Here is a 22627-nt window from a genome sequence, read left to right on the forward strand (position 1 = left end):
CGGGTACTTTCCTCTAAAATCAGCCTTCCATTCACTCCTCCTTGGCATTATCTTTAATCAGCCATGGCTTTCTCTGGCAAATGGGAGACTGAGAGCCAGCAGGGATATGATGACTTCTGCAAGCTTCTTGGTGAGTGATTCAGTGGCAGGAGTTTAGGGTGTGAATTATTATTTTGTAAATGAGTCAGCTTTCGGAGACTCTTTTGACAGCCCGGGGATGCTAAACAGCTGCTTGGTAAAGATATACAGGAGTTCATTAAGTGCATTATGGAAGAGGATCAATTATAAGGATAAATTAATCTTCTTAATGAAGCACAGCCACAGCAGGCAAATTAATGCTTGCTGGTTTTGTCAGCGCATATCTATATATAGATTTGGCACGTTCCTTTATCCAGAACCATTTACAGAGGTGCACTGAATAAATAAAATGAACACATGCTTATTTGTTATATTGGGATTAAGTGTATTATCTCTATAAAAACACTGTTAGGAAGGTTAGTATAGGGTAAAACTAAAACTCAAGACAAGGATTCTTTTAGACGATAGCTTCAGAGCTTCGTGATGGCCTAGGTCATTAGCTGTTGTTTGATGACAACTAGTGACTCATCTATTTGGACATCTACTGAAAGTCCATTCCACCCCCTATAGATGCTAAAACAGAACGCCTAGATGCTTGCTTTTCTTGTAACCTGAGGGATGGTGGGTCTAAAGTGAGAAGTGCGAGAGGATCAGGAGTGTGGTGCAGTGCCTGGTGAGATAAATGCTTTGAGTGAGGTGGGCGCTGGTCCTTTTTTGGCTTTGTAAGCAGGTATCAGTATTTTAAATCCATTGCAGGCCAGGCAGCTGGGGGAACGAGCATAGCAATGTAGTGTGGGAGAACTTGTGAAGCCTTTTGGGTCATTTAAAGAGGTCGAATGATACGCAGAGGCTGACCTGCAAGGGCTGAGGTGCAGTATTTTGGTTTTTAAAACAAGCATCTGAGTAACCTGTAGATGGAAATGGACAAATCCTCTTGGTGTTGTTGGAGAAACTGGCATAAGTAAGTCATTTTAGTAATGTAAGGTAGGAAGGACTATTGAATGTTTATGGTTGGGGTAATTATGGAGAGTTTAAAAATAAATAAAATAGTGATACAAGAGGATTTGTGCAATGTGGTGAATGAATATGTTTTTAAAAATACAGTAGGAATACAAATAAGAACTACAACTACTTATTGGTGAGCTGGGAAATGATTTGGCTCACTGAAAAAAGCTCAATCACTAGCGTGCATCAGGACTGGGATCATGTGGGATTTCACTTTTTTTTATGCAAGTGGTCATATATAAACCTTGCAGGACAAAGAAAGTCACATTTATTAACGTGGGAGTGTATTGGACACAGTAGGTAGCTTGAGATTTATAAAAAAAAAAAGAAAGCAGACCCATGGACATTGTACATGTGCATTTTCTGATAGATGCATTTTCCTGTTTGTTGGCAATTTATAAGAAACCATAATTTTTTGAATGTGTCTGTGGGCTGGTGTTATTTTGAGAATTTCATAAGCATCTGCATAGACAGCCCTTATTTCAAGGACAGGATACATTTTTTCTATGGTTATAGAGACTGTATTTGAACACAGGCAGTAACAATAATTAATCTCGGCTTTTGCTATTCAGGTATCCCTGCTGACGTGATTGAGAAGGGCCGTGATTACAAGCTTGTGACAGAGGTGGGCCAGAACGGTGATGAGTTCTCTTGGACTCAGCATTACCCGGCCAACCACAGCGTCACCAACAAATTTGTAATTGGTAAGGAGTGCGACATGGAGACTATTGGAGGAAAGAAGTTTAAGGTAAGACTGAACAGGAAATGAATATCTACTGAATACTTGCACTGGAGAATTACAGTTCAGCAAGACATCTTCACAAGACTGAATACAAATTTGAATGATTGTGATTATTTTTCGAAGAGAATTAAACTGTAAGATCTGCGAATGTGGTTTATTCTTAACAACAGGCAACCGTCACCAAGGAAGGCGACAAGCTGAGGACTCAATTTCCCAACTACGACCACATCGTCGAGATCAGCGGCGGGAAGCTGATTGAGGTACGACATTGAATTCAAGTCTGAACAGATTGTCCAAACTGAAATTTTTGAAGATTTTAACTAAATAATCTAATCTAATTACTTTACTTATCGGAATAAGTATCACATAAACAAATAACCTAATAAACATAAAAAAACACACATTTCACTCCATGCAGTTTAAATGAGATCTTTAAAATGATCTCGGAGTTCATTACGCACATTTATACTGTTGATTTCCAAAAGACGAATCAAATCTTTTTTTCAACAAATATATATATTTTTTTCAATAAAGCATGGGAATACATCCGTGTATATCTGCTTTTACATGCCAGATTTTACCAGCTGCACATTGTGTTCACTTTGTTTCCACATTTTTTAACTGTTTATAGACAGTAGCTAATGTAAGTATCATTCTTTGCTACACAGACTTCCACAGCCATCTCAGCTAAAGGTCCAGTTGTCCTTGTCCGGACCAGCAAGAAAATGTAAATGCATTCCACTGCCTGTGTATGACTACAGTTGTATTTAATAAACTGTGAAAAAAATTATCTAATTGTCGTCTCTCAATGTTTCATAAATGGAGATCATGAGCAAAATCTGAGTAAAAAACAAAAACAAACATATACTACATGGCACAACATGGTCACCACTAGGGGGCAGTCAGTTTTCAAAAAAATGTTCTTGCCCCGAGGGTTTGATGTGCCCCTTCTTAAATCCTTGGCAGGTCTCTTTGTTACAGAACATTGTGAAAACATTATTTTGACGTGGCTCGAAAAGATTTATTGCGGCAAATCAGACATTTCAAAACGGAGTCTTAAACTATAATGCCAAATAAATAAGACGAGACAGTTATGAGCTGAGAGCCGAGGTTATTACATACTAATACATCCCCTCAAACAAGGCTCTTTTTTTTTTTACAGCATGCTGAAATCCATTCCCACTGCAAACACTCATGAATTCATGGTATCTTTTTTAGAAGAGGAAGAAGAAGAAGAAGAAGTGGTGGTAGTGGTAAAACTATATCCGTGTAAATGTAATTTGGGTTTGGTAGTGACCCTTTTTCTAATAATTAAAAGTGTGCCAGCACCTCCCCCTCTCTGCTGTTCAAACAAAGGTTGTGAAAATGATCCATTACTCGACTGCCCCCCACCCTCCGTTCCTTTCTTCACACCGGCTCAGACATGTGGTGTACCTCCCTGGGCCTGCACATGTGCCCCCAACAGAGCACTCACACAAAGGAGCGCCCGCCCACCCACCCCCCGTCCCTCGCAGGCTTCCTCCCGTCGTCTTCCAGCCAATATCTTTAATTACTCAGATAAGACGGCTCTCTCAACAGACCCACTAATCTAGCATGACATCCCATTCTGCGGGTTTACACCTTATCAGACTCGCATCAGTCCACGATCCCACAGTCAGAGGGCCTTAAAAAACTATTTGTTCGTTTAAACAGTAGTCAAATAGCAGAGCAAACAGGACATGTGCCAATGTTCTCTTTAATATCAATTGCAAAAGACTTGAGTGTTTTTTTTGCCCAAGTATTTTACTAATTTATCTCTCTACTATACATTTTGGTCGTTCTTTGATGTAGATAATCTCTTTTCAGACGTCTGTCCCAAATGGCCTCAATCTCGTATACAAATACGGGCTTTGAAATGAAACCATAGATCAGTGAATGTACTCTAGTGTTACTTATCTACTAAAAGTCAAGATTCTGAGCACATCATTTGCGACGAGCGGCATTTTCCCAGCGGAAAGCAAAAATCAATGCCTTCGACCCTGCCGTAAGAGAACATGAAAGGTAAATTAGATTAAAAACAAAGAAAACTAAGCATTAATCAGGTCATTAGATTAGATATTAGATGCACAGGTAACTATAAATGCTGGTGATAGATAAATACAGCATCGAGCAGCATTTTCTCTCATTCTAATATCAAAACCTGAATAATGAACTAAGACATTTACACTTCTTCATGTATCCTTTCCATAACCCTGACCTCTGTAGTGTAGCATTAAAATTACTTAGAATACGCCTTCTTTCTAAATGTTTGGTGGGTTTTTTTGGTTTTTTTTAGCTGTTCTCTGATTGCGGATAATCTTTAGCCCTAATACTTTATGTTCGCTCTTTATTTACTGTTTAGTGACAGGAAAGAGTGTCATGCTGAGCAGGAATCTCCTCCATTGTCTTGTATGTAGCACAAGAAGGAGGGGGATGGGGGAGATAGGGAGAGAAGGAGGGGCAAAAGAGAGACAGAGGGAGGGCACTGTTTTCTGAGGTGGGGCTAAAGAAAAACATCTCCCCACTCCCTCCTGACCTTTTCATGTGCAACGACTCTGCATTCATATTAAACACGTGACCTATGCAAATGCACTGCTTTTACTACTTAGTACAGTATGCAACAAAGAAAAAAACAAACAAAAAATTAGACAAATCTCGAGCTTTATTTTTCTTTTGTTTTATTTTTTGGGTTTTTCATCTCCCTCAATCTCCTACAGGCTTTTAAATAAAACCATAGACCACTGAATGAACTCCATCAGTACTCGCTGGTCTACTAAACGTTTCGATTTAGCAGACATCGGTTGCAATGTGCAACATTTTCTTGCTGGACAATTAAAAAAAAATCACTGCCTTCTAGCAGTAATATCTCGTTATAAAAGCAAAACGAAAAAAAAAAAAAAAACAGTAAATGAATGTAGTGGTGAAAAAAACGTAACGTTACGGTAATATAAAACAAATGGTTACGTATTGCACACACACAGAGGTTTCACTGAAATACAATGAAGTAACAATACAAAAAAACAGTGCCTATATCCGTTACAGTGAACACAAAACATCTACCTACATAACAAAACTTCAACATTAAATGTATACATATTAAAAAAAAAAGATTAAAATGTTCTATGAAAACAAATCCTGAAGCTCATGAGCGGTTAGAAAGAAAATAATTGAATAAAATGGTAAGTCCTGCACAATCAGCGTTTAAAAAAAAAAAAAAAACTCGACATACATTGAGGTAGTTCAAGATTCAGGACTATCAGAGGATGATTTGGATCCAAAGTCCAGTAAAGTGGTTAAAAAGCTTATAAATTAGCAGGACATAAAGCAGACACTTTGGTCTTACTGCTGGTTAGTTTTATTGTGCGGTCGACATCCCTGTAAAACCCAACAAAACCTGAGGAGACATGGACTCAGAGTCTCAACTTTAGTGTGGAAATGCGGCATTCATTTTCGGCTTGGCTTGGATTTTCATGAGAAAGTAAACGGTTTGGAATGGCACAGAAAAATTTAAAAAATCTTTGAAATTGGGGGTAAAAAAAAAAATAATAATAATCTCGGTTGTCTTTACCCATCACAGTGTCATTAGGCTCACCCGTGTGTGTGTGTGTGTGTGACTCGATCTCCCAAAACAAAAATACAAACGAACAAAAAAAAAGCTTGGATCAGTAGTACAGTAGGATAGTTGATTGTAAAATTGTGTAATAATCTCTAATCTACCCACAGAAGCCAAAGTTTCCTGGCATGTGATTGAAGAATGACTGACATGTCATTCAGCACAGCAGTAGTGTGAGGTCATTTGCATGCACCACTGTGACTAAATGGATGAGGTAAAAGACAATGAAGTCATCTTTCTATGGTAGTGAGCTTAACATGGATGAATCGGAGAGTTCCCCAACCCCCTGCCTGGGTAAGCAGCTTGTAAAGCTCAGCTTCCTCCAGCGTGAGCTACAGAGGCGACAGGACAGATGCCATGTTCCCCTGGGGTTTTCTCCTCCATCTGCCTGCAGGAAGACCAGAGGGATGGGGCTCTAAGCCAAAAAAGCTAAAAGTAACCTTGCTTTTAAGACACGGTCACCTCCAAAGCAGATCAAATACAAACACATTTACAAATAAAACCGCCTCATACAAACATCAGCTGGTAGTTTTCAATGGCATCAATCATTTTTTTTTTGTTTTTTACTTTCAAGTAATCTGCGCATCCCTGATACGTGTTTCATTTAGTCAATGTAAACGACACCTAAAAGGGGAGACAGGGTTTCATGGTCATAAAGCCAGCGTCTGACTTTAAACGCAGCAGCATCAAGGACGACACAGTAATTCCAGTGTGAAATTTCAAGGACGCCTTATTTTTAAAAAAAAAAAAAGGAAGAAGAAAAAAACAAAACATTTTGGGAACATGATCTCAACCATTTCTCTTCTTAAGGCTTTGTATGGAGCGAAAATGCTCCTGTGGGACGTTTCTAAGTGTCTGATAATCATATTTCGCAGCACTGGCATTCTATTTTCCTCCCGTCACATTCCCAGAATGAATTGGCCCGAATACATACGACAAGCGCATGCTATAGTCAATGAGATCTTTGCTCAAAACGGGCAGAGCGACAGGCACAGAGGTGTTCAAAAAGAACGAAACTTTGACACTTGAGCGTGTTTCAGCTTAATACTATGACCTTCGATGGATCTGTTCGGCCGTGGGCCTTCTGTTTAGAAAGTCTCTGCCTCTGGCTGAGGGTAGATGGCGCCGGGGAGGTGGAGAGGACGGCGGAGGACAGCGGGCGCCCCGAGTTCGATCTGTCCACCCTCTCCTGGCGTCACCTGTCAAAACATCCGGCTGTGAAGCTGTGGTGTGTGCCGAGGTAGCTGTTAGTGTAAGCCAGGCTCATGCAGGGTCGTGGCTCTGCTGCCATGCTCACCTGCATGGACAGGGGTCCCTGCAAGGGCAGGCCACACAATCCCGAAGCCAGACTGGGGAAGGACGGGAACGAGGCGCTCGGGATGGATGAAGAGAGCAGGCTAGACTGGTGCGGCTGGAGGTATTCCCGCGTGCTCGCTGCACCCATGGCCTGGCACTCAGCCAACATGTGCAGCTGCGCCAGAGCAGGCGAATGCTGCGAGAGAGGAGGGTAGCTGCCAGTCTGGAGCAGTAGCTGCTGTGAGGCGGATGCGGGGAGTCTTTGCAGAGCCGAGGGAGCAGGGCCGGGCGAGGCGTGGGCCTGAGGCTGTGTGCTCTGACTGGACGAGGGTGATGACTTGGACTTGTTGGCTTCTTTCACATCGTTATCGTGGGCTCTGTAGAAAGGGCACAATAAAGTCATCTTATTAAAAAGTGTGACCCAAAGACGCACTACGGTCAGACGTTCAGGCGCATGAACCTTAAGACAATTCCTGAAGAAGCTTTATATGCTAATGCCATCTTAAACTATACTGCTAAGATTCACAGATTCTCATTGGCATAAAAGTATGTGAACATGATGCATCACGACACTACGGAGACCGAGGCGTGTCCTGAGAGTCATATAGAATACAGATTAACATGGCAGAGGTAGAGCTGCATCTTCCTGGAGACAGAACAGTAAAAGAGCATCTGGTTTTATTGAACCTTTTTTATGTTTTTTTTTGCATTACAAAGGCCTGTGTGTGAAAGGGCCATGCGTTAGAAGTCAGAAGGCTTTTAAGTTAATTTATGATTTGCTGTCTGTCTGAACCAAAGAAATAAAAGAGAGCTATTTGCACCATAGTTGCACCGTATTGCATTGAATAGCACTGAATCAAAATAGGGGTGAATTGTATTGCATCGGTGGCTGCTTCATATGCATCTTTAATGTATCGTACTGATTGCTATGCGAATCGCATTGGCCTCCATTATGGAGATCCCTAATAAATAGACAAAGATTGTTTATTCTTTATGTTCTTACAGCAGCATGAGCTGGATACACTGGGTCAGGTGGTCCCACGAATATCCTGTGAGCAGGTGAAGCACGGTGGTCCAGCTCGGGGAAATCTGCAGGCAAATTCGAGAGGCTGCGATGCAGGCGGCTGCCACCTGCGAGGGTCTGAAGCTCAAGAAGGCGTGATCTGAGACGAAATCAGTAAATCAAGCCGTTAAATATAAAAAAGGAAACGAGGGTCGCTAATGAAATGAAGTGCAATCCGTCTATCCAACACGTCTCACAATATTGCTTGACATTCAAAAACAAAAAAATTTTAAATGTACACATTTATTTCAGAATGCTGAAGCTAGTCCACTTTATTGATGCGTTGTGTCAGTCTCTAATTGAATTCACCTTGCAGGGAAATCTCCAGGAAGTAGTGTGTGTATTTGTCCATGAAGGCTTTGGTCTTGGACAGAGAGGTCAGGGGCCAGCCATTGTGCAGGTCACCCTCCTGCACGGCAGCGTGGAGGTAGTAGTCAATGAAGTGAGCTGGCGTAGGCATGCACAGGTTCCAGCCGAAGGTCTCCAGCAGCAGCAATTCCATTTTGATGAGGTCGCGCTTATTCAGGGCCAGGTTGAGGCTATACATGAAGCCCAGCGTGTTTAACTGCTCCAGCTTCGGCACCGGTCCTCCTTCTCCTCAAACTTGCCTACGCAGAGAGAAACGGGGAGCAGGGTTTACATTTTTGTACACATTTTTCAGTTTGTATCACAAGGTTATATGTATATTGTGTAAAAGCACAAAAACTTCTGTTTTAATCAAAAATTTAAAAAAGGTCTTGCTTCTTATTCTAGGACTCTGTTTTCTGCCTTATTGCATCACAGATCTGATTTTTTTTCCATACAGCAGGGACACAAACATTTGATAATTTTATATCAGACTCGAGCCACTTTTATATCTAGATCAGGTCAGCAGTAAATCATAACAGGATAGAACATCAGCAACATTCACTATATTCAGCTAAAGGTTGGGGATTTTCTTGATATTTGGTTAACTGACTGAAACAAAACTGAAATCTTTACAGAAAATAAAAATAGTGCAGGAACAACAGAACAAGAACTCGATTTTAACAAATTTGGGACTGAAAATGTAAATGTTAGCGATCAAGACGTACAAATCCAACCTGACTAGTGAAAAGACGTTTATAATGTGAACGCAACCTAATAGGCCTGTAACTCATTTCTGCCTGTAGACTGGAACCATTCATAATCCCACCATCAGGTGCTCAAGAGATGAGGAGGAGTTCCTTTTCCGAGTCCGGTTCCTTCATGTCACCAGGCCTGAGGTCAAATTTAAGATTTTTTTAAGACCATTAAGAATGAAATTTAAGACTTGGATCACAACATCAAAAACACACAAATACGCTGTTAGCAACTGGCCTTAACCATGACCTAAATACAGTATCGAGAAACTTCCCCTTATCTGAAAGCTAAAATCCATTTTACGTCTGAGGTAAATTCCAAGCAAGATTCGCACTAAAAACAGAAATCTGTTGCATGTTGGTCTCATTTGTAGTCACAAAATAGCGAAATTCTATTTGCACTAGTGAAAGAAAGAACTGCACCACCACGGAAACAAACAAACAAGCAAAAACATTCTAAAGTGCTTCAGGAGCATTTAAATGAGCGTTAGAGGTAGTGTTACAAGGAAAATGAAGACCTGTTTTCAATTATTTATGACCTAGAACAGCGAATTTAAGACGTTTTAATGCCTAAAATTGAGATTTTTCAATTTTAGACTTTTTAAGACCCCACAGAAACCCTGTAATAGACTACACCTACATACTGATTCTGCAACAGTGTCCATTGTTAAAACTGCTATACCAGTACAAAACTGAAACATTTGACACTGTTCACAAATCTCCGATTTTACACAAGTAAAAAAGCATTAATTAAATTACACGAGTGAATAATTGGATTATTTAAAGCTTCATCACTAGATCTTTGGAAAGACATGGCTAATTACAAACACATACACACACACACACAATAAATAAAAAAAACATTTAAATAAAGGAAATGCCTTAATTAACAAGAGACCAAAACACATTTGTGTTACTGGCATGAGTAAAGAAGACTTGAAACTAATTTTTCAGAACCTCCATTCACACATTTTCACTGTTGGCATTTCAGGCATCGCAATCTCCACGATGTCAGTTTTGCCAGCCTGAACAAGCAATTATCACACAGACTAGACCCCAGATCTCTCATTCCTTCCACATACCAGTGTGTGTGTGTGTGTATAAAATGCAGAATGCCTGTGCAGATTTCTGCTTTCATGTACAGCCGCTACAAGCAGATAAGATTGCGCTTAAAAGCCATATCCATATGCAGATTCGAAAGGCAGGAGTTTTTTGTTGAAATCAGTATGATACATGGCAGATGGAGCATTCTGGAAAACCCTTTGATGAGAGAACCCAGTGGTGGTGTAGGGTAGCTATAGTGGTCTTAATGACACACTGGTGGGAATTTAAACACCGTTTAGATTGTGCTTGAGCAAACCTACAAAGATCACTTATACATTTGTGCTGAATACTTGTAGATTCACGAAACATACGAATGTTTTAGGAGGAAAGGAAAATGTGTCGACTTTCACTGTTTAAAATAAGAAAAGGCAGACAAGGCTCGGCAGACAAAAACTAACCAGACAAAACAACTGGAACGTTTTTGCTATTGAGTCCCTCACACCCTGCAAACAAGGAATACAATCCTAGGAGTGTACTCCAGCATGCGCTATTCCCATTTTCCACTGCTATTTCTTGAGATAATGAAGGACAAATCTGTGAAACCCAACACACCAGATGTCTTGTGATAAATCAAATTTCTTTGTCTTCTTCAGTTTGTCCTAAGGGTATGCAAATATTTGCACTCGAGTTAGGCAGGAATCACATTCAGTAAGTCTGGCACTCTTTAGAATTCAAACAGCATACAGACCCCACGGTTAAAAAAAGAAAGTGCGTGGAAACATTTACACGAAGCTTTTTAATAGGATATGAAGAACTTTTGCTAATTTGGCCCTGGCGCCGGACTGGTTTTGTGGTGGAGCACACGAGTAGCAGTCCGCTATAAAGTTCGTCTGTGTGCATCTGTTCTATGGTGTGTTTCAGTGGCTGTTAAAATTCTGTGGGACACTTTAAGTTTGTAAAAGTCTCCAGCGAAGTCAACAGTCTTTAGCCGCCATTTTCAAATCTTCAGATCGATTTGATAAAACTGCGTATGATTGTGTTATCCGAGGTCCGAGTGAACACTGCTCTGGATGGAATTCCTTTCCTTCCCTTTCTACCCCTCCCTTCTTTCTCTCACCCTCTCCTCCTCCCCCCTTTTGTGCTAGGTGTTAATATCTTTACTGCAAAGTCCCAGTCTCCTGTATTACTTCCCCTGCATTTAGATGCCACAATAATAAAGGCAGTGTGACCCCTGACCTCAATGGCTCATGCTTGTGCACTCACAGAGGGCCCCCCGTCTTCAGATCAGTGGCGGCGGCTATGAAGGTGACCTGAGCCGAGGAACAGAGGGTCAATAATAGTCCCCGCTAGAAGTGTTCGAGTGCGCATTCTTTGTGAAAGGACCGATGAAAATAAGGTTTGTACAAGTTGTAAATGGTTTTGGTGACACACCTCAAAAGTAGACAGTTCCAATGATGAAAGCGTGGCCACGAACTGATGTGAATTTGTTTATCGACGTAATTAGCAAAATCCAAGTGTTACCTCAGACATTGCCACCAAACACTGCCACATTTACACCAGCGATGACCCCTGTACATTTAAACTGTTGGTCGCACCAGCATCTGTGTCCAGCGTACGAGCCTCTGTTTTCTCAATTATCTGTGCTGTATTAATTCCATTCATTAGCATCAAACCTCAGGGGAACGTCCGTCACACTAATCTGAATATCAGGAACCCTGCTGAGTGTTTCAGTTCAAACATGACCCTCTAGGCTACTCGGCCCTCCCCCCTTCCTCTCAGACCAGAGGAGGGAGGGAGGGAGGGAGGGAAAGGAGGGTGCAGCAAGATGGCCCTGGATGTCCTTCTCTCCAATGCTTTCTCAAAACACAGAGACAGAGAGAGAGCTCAAAGGTGGTCACAATTTCATCAAGTTACATGTTGAATAGTCTTCCCTGTCAAGAAATTGTAAAAAATAAATAATAATAATAATAATAATAATATAGATGGTGAGGGTTGTTCAATCACCATTAAGCCTGAGAAATGACACTCTTTAAACATTTTTTTTACATACTTTGTGCTAAGACGAGCTATAAACTGGTTATCATAATAACCCTCATGTGTCCCAGGAACACGGGAGGAAATTCAGTATGCTTTCAGTCGTGAGTTGCTCTCCTCCCCCTCACACTCGCATTCACACACAGCTGATAACACCAGGCCCAAGAGTGCATCCATGCGTCCCCCAAACGTGCCCATGGCCATTGCTCAAGCATTATTATCAAAACAGCAGCTGTAAGAGCAGCCCATTAGTTGTGTAATTATCTAGTGCTTGCATAGCATGCTTAGTCTCAGCTTCAAGGCTAATTAATGGGAGTTTTTTTCCAACGTACGCGTTCTGGGAAAAAAAACGGTTTCGAATGGTGAACAAGCTTTGAAGCAGACAAGCTTCGACGAAAGCATGGATTACAAAATGAGCCGCCGAAACTGAAATGAAGAAGAAATATATATATGAAAAAAATTTGAATAATGTTTCATTCAAAATGAGCAACATGGCTTAGTGTCCTTGGCCTGAATGGACCGTGTACCTTGAATGCAGCATTTATTTTACTGGAAACGAACAATGTCCTGCAAAAACCCGATCTGTTAGATATTTAGCGTAATTTGGCAAAAGAATTTAAGATTTCAGAAAATAAAACTGAAAACAGCTTTAAAAAGCTTAAGCACACACTATGAAGAAAACGTACTTAATGGATTCTGGGAGGCATAATTGTTCAATTGAAAATGAGCAATTCCCCTCCATTTGTCAAATCAAATAATGTCCTTGGCCTGAATGGAAATGAAGCCTTTTCTCCCCCGGGTTTGGCCTGCAGCAGACCTCTATAGTCCATCACGCCGAAAGCAATGCAACAATAGCGGCTGAAGCAGCAGCGTGAATCAATGAGTTGGAAGAAAAAAAAAAAAAAAGGAGGGATACTTTCAAACCAAAGCATCAGCAAGGTCATTACTCATTCGGTCCTGCACAATTAATTAATGTCTGAGCAGTGCCAATTGCCAGTCAGCCATAACAGCCCCCCTTCCTTGAAATCAGGCACCTTTGTGAATGACAGAAAGACGAAACAAAGATCCTGCACTTAAGGAGTGTTGTCTTTAAAACAATCCGAGGTGTGTCTTGGAGAAAATAAAAAAGAAAGAGCTTCGTCTGACAATGTAACACTGTTGTTCATTAAACATTGTAAGACTCTGCAATAATACAGGGTTTAACTAATGTACACATAGCGGTCACGCCAAACATTAACAGCCCGGGAAAAGGTTTCAGTAAAATGTAGCTGTCGATATTTAATCAAACACGAGGTAGAGAATAAAAACACTTAATGACAAGTCATTGTGATGCAGGCCAAAACATTTTTTTTATTTTTTATTACCAGGTACTTGTAGTTATGGCTAACGTTGTGGAACATCTGCAAACCGACTTACAGTCATCACTTATGACCTATAGCAGCTATAAACAAGCGTTTGTTTCCTTACCAGCGTCTCTTTTCTCTCTCTTGCATGACAGTCAAACCACAATGCCCTCTGTGCTAAAGATTTTCCCATGGCCAAAAACGTACACCTTTATTCACTTGAAATAAACAGCACCCCATAGAAAACTGCACCATATCAACAACTGGAAAATATTAAATAAAGCTGAAGCCTACGACTCCCCAAACTGTGTTAAACAGGAATGTGGTATAAAATGTCTTGAATAATGAGTCCAAATCATCAGAACACGTGTAAGAAATTTTGCTGGTCACTTTTTGAATACATAAAATAATAAATTAGTTTGGGTTCTGTGGGCAGAAAGTATAGGCGTAAAGAATACAATGCTCTATTTAACAAATACAATAGAACTTGAACTACGGTCACAAAACAATTTTGTATTGCCAAGATTTACAGAAGGACTCAGAAAACTCAATGTTCATAGCAGTGCTTAAAAAACGTGTCTCATGAATTGTTCTTTCGCAAGTAGTACAAATGTTGCTGTCAGTTTTTGCTCCCGGTCAATCAAAATTGTACGTTGAAATGTTTCTACAATGTTCTGCCGAACATCCAGACATCTGGAAAGAAGCCGTATTCACCAAGCCAAAACCTGTGTATCTGATCTGTGCCTCATTTTTGCCTCAGTTTGTTTGCATGTCGAGAGACATGGCTGCAGCTGATAACGCATTTCAGTGCGTTGCTTTAAACGAGGACACGCAGCTGGTTCGCTGTGCACGTTTCCTGAGTAATAAATCTTGTTAGGAGATCAGACCCTGTGGCCGCAAAAGCGTGTGCGTGTATGTGCAGAATTCTCAGATTTCTTCCCAAAAGCCTAAACTTGTAGTTGCTGAAAGAAAATCAACCATCCTGTAAAGTGTAAAAGCTTCCTCAGAGGGTCTCTGAGGGTTCTCCAGTGACCAGCAAGGACTACAATCTCTAACCCTGTAAGATAACACAGAGCGCCAACTACTGGAAGAGACATGAAACAACTACTTTACACAGCGAGTTATTATTCGTGAGGTCATTCTGTTAATCAACTAACTAAAGCAGCGACTCAATTCAATGCGCTAACTTTTCCAGCATGAGCCATTGTTTCAACCGTTAGACTCAAGTCAAGTCAAGAGGCTTTTATTGACTCATGAACATTCGGAGTAAAAGATAACTTACTGGCTAGGAGAAGGCAGGAAAGGGCGATGACGTAAAGCTGTCTCACGGCTACGTCATAATGGTCCATGAAGAGGTCGAGCAGGTAGACAGCCAGGTGGCGTGCCGTAGGGCACAACTGGTAGCGGTTACTGAGGACGGCGAGCAGGTCGGCGAAATAGCGCCTCATTCCAATCTGAGGCGAGTGCGCATGGTATGTAGGTAACTTCAACTCCTGCGGACAAACAAGGAGGGGAATAAAAATTTTTAATTTGTGCTGGATGACGATGTAGAAATGATCCAGGGGGAAAAAAACACAATATAACAAAAAAAAAATTATTAATGTATAATTGGACAGAAAATTGGAATTAAAATAAGAGTTACTTATAACAATGATAAGCTAGCAGTATGATTTTTAAATAAGAGCTATGCCACACTAAATGCTCAATTCTAATTGATCTTCTATAACTAATAAATCACAGGCGTATATTAAAATGCTCTTCTTATATGCTAATAAAAATTACCCTTTTAATAGTAACAGTTAATACACAAAATTTGTATGACGTCTGCTCACATAATCCGGTCTGTTAACGAACAAACGAAATTTGTTGTTATCTGAAAAGAAGAATTGTTATGTGAAAGCATTCAATAAGATGAAAATTTATTTAACATATGCAAAGGAGTTTCCAGTGTCAGCACTTCGTAACGGTCACAGCAAAGTCTTCCAGATAGAGGGCTCTGCTTTGTACTAACATGACAAGGCTGTGTTTTTTTTTGGTCTCGTTCGTGTGTCTTGTGTGGTTACAACAGGAGCTATTTTGTTGCGAGATCTCAATAGAGTCATACACTCACCCACTATAAGGATAATCATAAGCATAAGCATGTCAACAACACAGTGGCTCCTGATGTTCTCCAGCACATTAGGCTCTTTTATAGTGGCTGTTTGAAAGAGCACTGGCTCCTGTGCTGGCCCAGCCACCATGTCTCCCAGCCATCTGTCCCTCAGGGCGTAAGGGGCTGAGCCTCGACCCTCTCGAGCAGCCCTTTTTGTGTGTCGGCTGTCCGCAATTTAGACAACTCTACAGCTGCTGTTCTCTCTGAATGCCCAATGAGGTTGGTCAAATACACAGACCAACACTGCTTAATACCTCTTTTAGCTTCCAAGTCTGTAAACCACTCCAGTCAGAAGAACTCACCAGAATTCACAGATAAAGTACAATGGCAAAAAAAAAAAAAAAGCAGAGGAAGTACATCCAGCCAAACCGGTTCAATCAATCGCTGTTCTTTGTCATGTTTGTTTTCACTCTACTGCTTCCACAGCGAGCAAGATCAAGAATGAGCATTTCACACATTTAAACGACGCATAAAAAAGGAAAAAAAAAAAAAAAAAGGTAAACTGCTCGGACCTTTGTTAAATTGATAGCATATGCATTGTAACAGCAATTATAACGCACATACCAGACTTATTACCCAGTTTGCTGGAAACATTTATATTCGTCAGTAAATAAAGCCGTCAATCTAATCTGGCATGTTAAATTAAACACCATTTAAGACGGGGCTGCTTCTCATTACAGCCATGTGTAGACAAGCCGGTAAATCCAGCAAATTTAGAAACAGGGGGAAGGCAATAAAGGCAGCATCGGCTGGGGGGTGGTTGGGGGTGTTCAAGCATTCAGGCATGGCAAAAACGAGAGCGCAAACTTCTGCTGATCTGTGCAACGATTAAGCCAATAATTCTGCATTTCATTCCTGGATAATACGCACAACAGGACAGATTATTCCAATTCAGCGCACTGCCAGTGCAGCAACAATGACTCGTGTATGTTTCCACTCGTTTCTTACAAATAGCTGCATAGACGGCTTTAATTCACTGAATTAAACTCTGTGCAGGGTTTTCACTGAAAAAGCAGGCAACTTGAACAGAAACCTTAAAAATAAATAAATAACAGACTTCTTAGCAAAGATCAGTGTAAAAAAAACTTTTCAACAAAAGAGCCGCTTTAATATTAAGTATGTATTTAAACTTGGTGCAGTGTCTTTTTTATCTTCTTCAGTTCTAAAGGTTAATAATGGAGCCGGTTGTAAAGACCAGCTAAAAGCTGAAATGAGTCAAATGGTCAAATACAAACCCTGTTTAAGGATAAACACTGCTTTGCTTATGTGCCACTAGAACTCGTTATTACCAAATGAAAATGTAGGGTACTTTTTTTTTAAGAATCTAAACATAGTCTGTATAGTTGTCAAATAGTTATTGCTCATGCACCTCAGAATGAAGGCTGCAAAAAGCTAAATTCATTCTCAACGACATTTATGTTGCATAAACTTTGAAGATGTTACACAGAACTCTTTTTAATAGTACAAGATACAATTAGCAGAAACAATTAAACTTGCGAATAGTCAAACTCAAGTACAAACAAACACAAACAGGCCACTTCCACTTTACATTCCCAGCCGGATGTTGGGATTGAAATACAGCCCCCTCATAAAAGGCCAGACAATAAGAGAACGACACACATGTCCACTTCATGGACAACAGGCCAGACTAAGAAAACACACGTTAGCCTTCACTCTGCTCTCGGCATCACAGAACAACTTTAAACACAAGCCCAGCTGACGAGCTCCTGCCTACTGAGATCTCACAGTTCCCATATACAAACACTTCCTTAATGCATCCATATGTTTCTTAACTTCAGTTTAAGGTCCTCTATTAAACCCATACATGTGTCAGAGAATATTCTACATGAAGAGGATGTTTTCTACAGGACATTCAGGTCACTGTGTGAAGCTCTAAAAAATTGGCTCTTGAGAAGGAAGATTCACAGCTGGCCACAGCTGGTCCTGAAAATGAGGGAAAACAGCCGGTATTTAGCGATGCGTAAAGCAGGACCACTGTCCACTCGGTAACCTTTTCTACAGGACATGCAAAATTTCACACCTTCACTTCAAAGAGAGACGGGACACCAATCCAAGTTAGCATGAGCAATCCTTTAGCTCTACACTAAATGAAACAGGAACACAATACTTTCTACATGCAACGCATCAGATTACAGACTTCAGTCCGGATTATTCCAATTACTTGGATCTACTTTTGATGTAGGAAAGCCAAATGAATAAAAAGCTTCAACTTGTATCATAAAACCCAGTGCTACATTCAGAAGATTTTTCTAACCTGATTAAGAATGAATCAGCCAGTCAGTAAACAAAAGGATGGCAACCAACTTGGAACAAATAAATAAACAAACAAACCAAAAAAAAAAATATCACGAGGTCAGAAGCTTACCTTAATTCGCAGAGCCTGATGGATATCTGAGGCGAGCTGGCTTTTCCACCACTGTCCCTCTGCTTCCATCTTTCCATCCAGAGAGGCCCTCAGCCTTCAAAATAAATAAATAAATAAAATGTCACATTAATTACAATCATTTAGAATAAAACTTAAATTTTAATCTTCTGTTCAGTGTTTTTACTACTTGCTTTTCAGGAGACTTCACAAAGTTCCTTAAGCAGCTAGTAAAAAAAAATGTGTTACGTCACAACATTAAAATCCTCCTAGTCATATATCTTTATGACGTCATCACGAAACTACTTTTACAGTGCGTCCATGAGTTTTCTTTAAAACACACAGGCGAGGTTTAAGTTGCCTTGGAAGTAACATGGGAGTTTCAGTATTAAAGGACACTCGTGTGTGTATTTACACACACACACGCGCGCGCGCACCCACGCGCTTCAAGCGGAGCTCATCACGGTAGAAACGACTTGTGACGTAAAAACTTTACTTTCTAAAAACTTGACAAAAGCCAGACATGAAGCAAAAGCAGAAAGAAAACCGCGGATGAGACACAGGTGTGATGATGAGTGTTTACCTCGCAGTTTCCGGTGAATAGAGAAGAACGCCGCTCAGATTCCCTTTGTTTCAGAGCCGCTGCATTTTCGGGAACCGCACCATACACACACACACCGCGGGCGCGCGCACACACACACACACACACACACACACACACACACAAAGCTCAGCCGGCTTGTGCACTCCTCTAAGAACCTGGATCTTCCACCCTCTCTGGTCTTCTCGCGTGGGTTATTAACAAGTTGGACTTGATGTTCTTGTAGACGTTCTTCTCTTTCTTTCTTTTTTTTCTTTCTTTCTTTCGTTCTCTTTTTCTCTCCCTCTCTCGCTGTAGGTCCTGTGTGGTGTTTCCCCCAGCGGCCGGAGGGAGCGGACAGCCTAATGATACCGTACAGTGACTGGATGAGTGAGTGAGGGGGCTCAACGGAGGAGGGACGGAGATGAGGGGGGGCAGGATATAGAGGCGCGTGAACGCGCAAACACGCTTTGCGCGTCCACGCACGGTTTGCGTAAGGTCCCATTGCAGAATTCCGGACTGACTGTTTTACTTCCACTTTCAATCAATGATTATAACAATGTGTCTTGTATGCAATTATAGGTTTGGATGAATGAAGTTGAAATAAATTCGTTTTTTTTTTTTTTTTACACATGCTGTATCTATTTCTGAACACTAGATGGCCACTCGATATAAAGCATTCGTAAAAAAAAATCCGTATTCGCGTTCATACTGAAAATAATACGTATTTTCTGGGATGCTAAAAGATAAACGTTTTTTATGGAAAGTATGAAAACTCAAAATAAAAAATTTGCAATAAAAGTGTCAAAGTAGTGTTTTTCAAAATAAGACTGAGGAAGAATTATAATTTGAAATTTTGTAAAAGAGTATTTTATTTATTCATTTTTTTATTATGTATTATTTATATTTGGTTTGAAAGAGGCAGATGTAGAGAACGGGTTCATGGAGACAGATGATCCGCTGTGGCGACCCCTAATGGGAGAAGCTGAAAAAAAGGAAAGGGTATTCATAACAAATATTGATTTTATTAGGATTTCTCTTCTTTTCATTTGCTTTTCATTTTGTTAATTGATTTAAAAAAACATCAACACTTCTGTTTTTGAAAGAGTACATAACAGCATTTGTTCACACCTACCTAATACTTTTGCATAGTACTGTACATAAGATTTTTATTTTTTATTTTTGGTGTTTTTATATTCCTTGGTGATTGACAGGTTGACGGACGAAGACAGACAGGAGTCTCACTGTATTTACACCAGAAATGTGCATTTACTTAAAAAAAAAAAGAATTCTGACTGCTGTCAGGTAACTGGTAATTTGTTGCTTACTGAATCATACACAAAATAAATAAATAAATAAAACATTTCCTTTTATCATTTTATACCTGGCATGCACAAAATACTATAATCTGGAATGGAAAGTTTAGTTAAGGTTTCTTTATTTTGTTTCTTTTTTTATTAACAAAATGTCTAAGCTATTTTCCCTTTAAATGACACTGAAACAAAGTTATTAATGCACTTTTTTAATGACGCTCTGTTCATTTGATTTGCATGTATTTTCTATCATGTTTAATAGGAAATGTTTTAATTCTAATTTCCTGAAAAAATATATATTCACGTTTCTATTATTCAATAAATTCTTTTATATAAAAGTTCAAAAACTAGAATGAAAGACCAAGATTTTGTTTAAATAATTTTTTATTTCATAGTTATAACAAAGTTATAATAACTTTAATATTTTAGTTAATATCTTTTCCACAAATTAGGCAAAAGGTTTATTGGAGTTGATTATTTTTGTTACATTTAGAAAGAAGTTTTGAAATTGATCAAAAGTTATTATTTACATCACATTCACAAAAGGGGACGATCTGTTTTTTCACTATTTAACATCACAAGCTTCACAAGATCATTCAATAATTAACACAAACATATAAGTAGTTTTTGAAGGATGATATCGTAACATGATTGTATTTGTAAATGCAAAATTTGCAATATTGCAAAAATGTTTTCAAAATTGTTTAGTCTTATCTGATAGATCGCTACTAAGAGAATAGAAAATGTCTATATATATATACAATATTCTTGCAATGAAATGTAATTTATTAAAATGAAATAAAAATTGTTCTATGTTGGAATGACTCGTGTCATTCTGCATTTGCACACAGCACCTTATATTGTTACTGTTTTTGGTTTCGTTATTGTCATATGTCATGTTGTACTTCCCTTTTGCACATTTTAATATATTTGTACTTTTTTTAACTACCACTTTATCTAACATATTTATCTTTTTTATTTTATCCAATTTTATATTTATAGTTCCTTTTATTTAATGCACAATTTTCTGAACAGCCAATCAGGTTTACATTTAACTGCATGTCGTATTCTGTATATTTAACTGTTTGTGACAAATAAAAATCTTGAATGACTGAATTATATATTATATATATTATCTTCACACGCTACAATCCGTCACACTCCCTGAGATCTCAAAACTCCGGACTTCTAGTAGTTCCTAGAAAAGCAAAGTCCACTAAAGGCGGTAGAGCATTCTCACATTTAGCTCCTAAACTCTGGAATAGCCTTCCTGACAGTGTTCGGGGTTCAGACACACTCTCCCAGTTTAAGTGCAGATTAAAAACTTATCTTTTTAGCAAAGCCTACACATAACAAACATCACATATCATAACCTTGTGCTCCAGAACATCTGATCACATGCACATTATCAACTTGTGCTGTTAATATGATGAACAGCAGCTACGCTAATTCCCCTCCACTGCTTCTCTTTCTCTCCCCATCCCGAGGCATCCTGAAGTTGCTCCAGCCCGTCATGTCCCACCTTATGAAGATTGCGGACCTTTAAAGAAGAAGATGCTGACCCCACAAACATCCCGAACCATCTAGAGACGCACCAGTGCCAAGTGGAGTTTTGACACTGGACCTCTTTGAGTGTGTAAAGGCTCTGGCATGGAGAAGCTGGTGTTGAATCTATAATGATCGCATGCTATTTCATGACTTGCTCAGTAGCTCCTAGTTTTATAACCACAAATGACTGTAAAAAAACGTAGAAAGATGATTACTCATAATCTTACATTCCAGTGCTCATGTTAGTTCTCACTTTCCAGTGTTGTGTATTGTTTAAATACTATAATCACACTCTTGATATCACCCAAATGAGGATGGGTTCCCCTTTTGAGTCTGGTTCCTCTCAAGGTTTCTTCCTCATAACATCTAAGGGAGTTTTTCCTTGCCACAGTCGCCACGGCTGCTCATCAGGGACAAATGCACACCATTCACCTTAACTGTTAAATTCTGTGAAGCTGCTTTGAGACAATGTCTGTTGTGAAAATCGCTATAGAAATAAACTTGACTTGACTTATTAAACACTTCATTTTGTTCCTAATTGTAACCCCAAAATATACTTTTTTAACACTGACAAAATATTTCACCACAAACATTTTTCTATTTTTCGAAAGTATTTAGTGTCACAATTCAGAGGCTAGCATGAAGCCTGCGCTATGTCATTACCCTTCAGGTCATGTAATATAGCGTTCAGTCACGTTAGCACCACAGTGTTACTATTTCCCACTAATCTGCTTAAAGGGTGTTAGCTGCATCTGAGATATCCAGATCTGCATGGCTGCACTAATACCACAAGCTCAAGTTCAAACAGCCTATAATACTATGCTGGTAAAACATTTGCAAAAGACCAACTGGTTTGCATACTTTGCCTCTCATAGCATGCATGGTCTCAATTCCTTCAGTGGAGGTCCCAAAAAAAAAATTGGCACAGCACGCAAAAAAAATTAAAAAATACAAAATCGCAAGGTACACAAGCACATTCACTTTTTAATGACCTTAATGCTTTCTACAGCAAGAGTAACACTAGACATTTTTAACACATGTTGTCTAAAATAATTAAATATTGAATATTTTGTAGGTTTTTAGAAACCATACAAAGTTTTTGCTCTAAAATCATTGCCAAATTAGATTGCCTGAATATCCCCCATTTAGCTACTCTGTTTGAAGCTGCTATTTCGAAGGTTGTATTTTCTTTCCAAGCCTTTTCCAAAAGTCCCTAGCTCTATCTCTTTGATGATAATGTTATGAGGCTGAGGGAGTTATATATATCCTGCCCTGTGACTGGACTGGCTATGCAAACTGGATTCCAGAGGCAAGC

The 22627-nt window shown here is 39.6% G+C and overlaps 2 protein-coding genes across 2 annotated transcripts; one reads left to right on the top strand and one right to left on the bottom strand.

Moving 5' to 3' along the window:
* On the top strand, positions 1-2615 carry fabp6 (fatty acid binding protein 6, ileal (gastrotropin)). Its single transcript, XM_046868194.1, has 4 exons — positions 1-130; positions 1656-1831; positions 1996-2085; positions 2494-2615. The coding sequence occupies exons 1-4, from the start codon at positions 64-66 to the stop codon at positions 2554-2556; spliced, it is 396 nt and encodes a 131-aa protein (XP_046724150.1). The 5' UTR covers positions 1-63; the 3' UTR covers positions 2557-2615.
* A 1875-nt stretch (positions 2616-4490) lies between these two features.
* Positions 4491-19320, bottom strand: ccnjl (cyclin J-like). The gene is given in 7 exon segments (XM_046868767.1): positions 4491-7129; positions 7756-7915; positions 8125-8397; positions 8400-8423; positions 14619-14829; positions 17875-17968; positions 18455-19320. Coding segments are annotated over 6 exon segments (1215 nt in total). The 5' UTR covers positions 17944-17968; positions 18455-19320; the 3' UTR covers positions 4491-6651.
* Positions 19321-22627: the final 3307 nt, after the last annotated feature.

This window comes from Silurus meridionalis, chromosome 15, assembly GCF_014805685.1.
Source record: "Silurus meridionalis isolate SWU-2019-XX chromosome 15, ASM1480568v1, whole genome shotgun sequence".
NCBI lineage: Eukaryota > Metazoa > Chordata > Actinopteri > Siluriformes > Siluridae > Silurus > Silurus meridionalis.

Excerpts from the sequence above, each read along its gene's own strand:
- fabp6 (XM_046868194.1), top strand. The coding sequence starts at position 64 with ATGGCTTTCTCTGGCAAATGGGAGACTGAGAGCCAGCAGGGATATGAT. Across the intron at positions 131-1,655 it reads TGACTTCTGCAAGCTTCTTG|GTATCCCTGCTGACGTGATT; the intron begins GTGAGTGATTCA and ends TTTGCTATTCAG. Across the intron at positions 1,832-1,995 it reads TTGGAGGAAAGAAGTTTAAG|GCAACCGTCACCAAGGAAGG; the intron begins GTAAGACTGAAC and ends TCTTAACAACAG.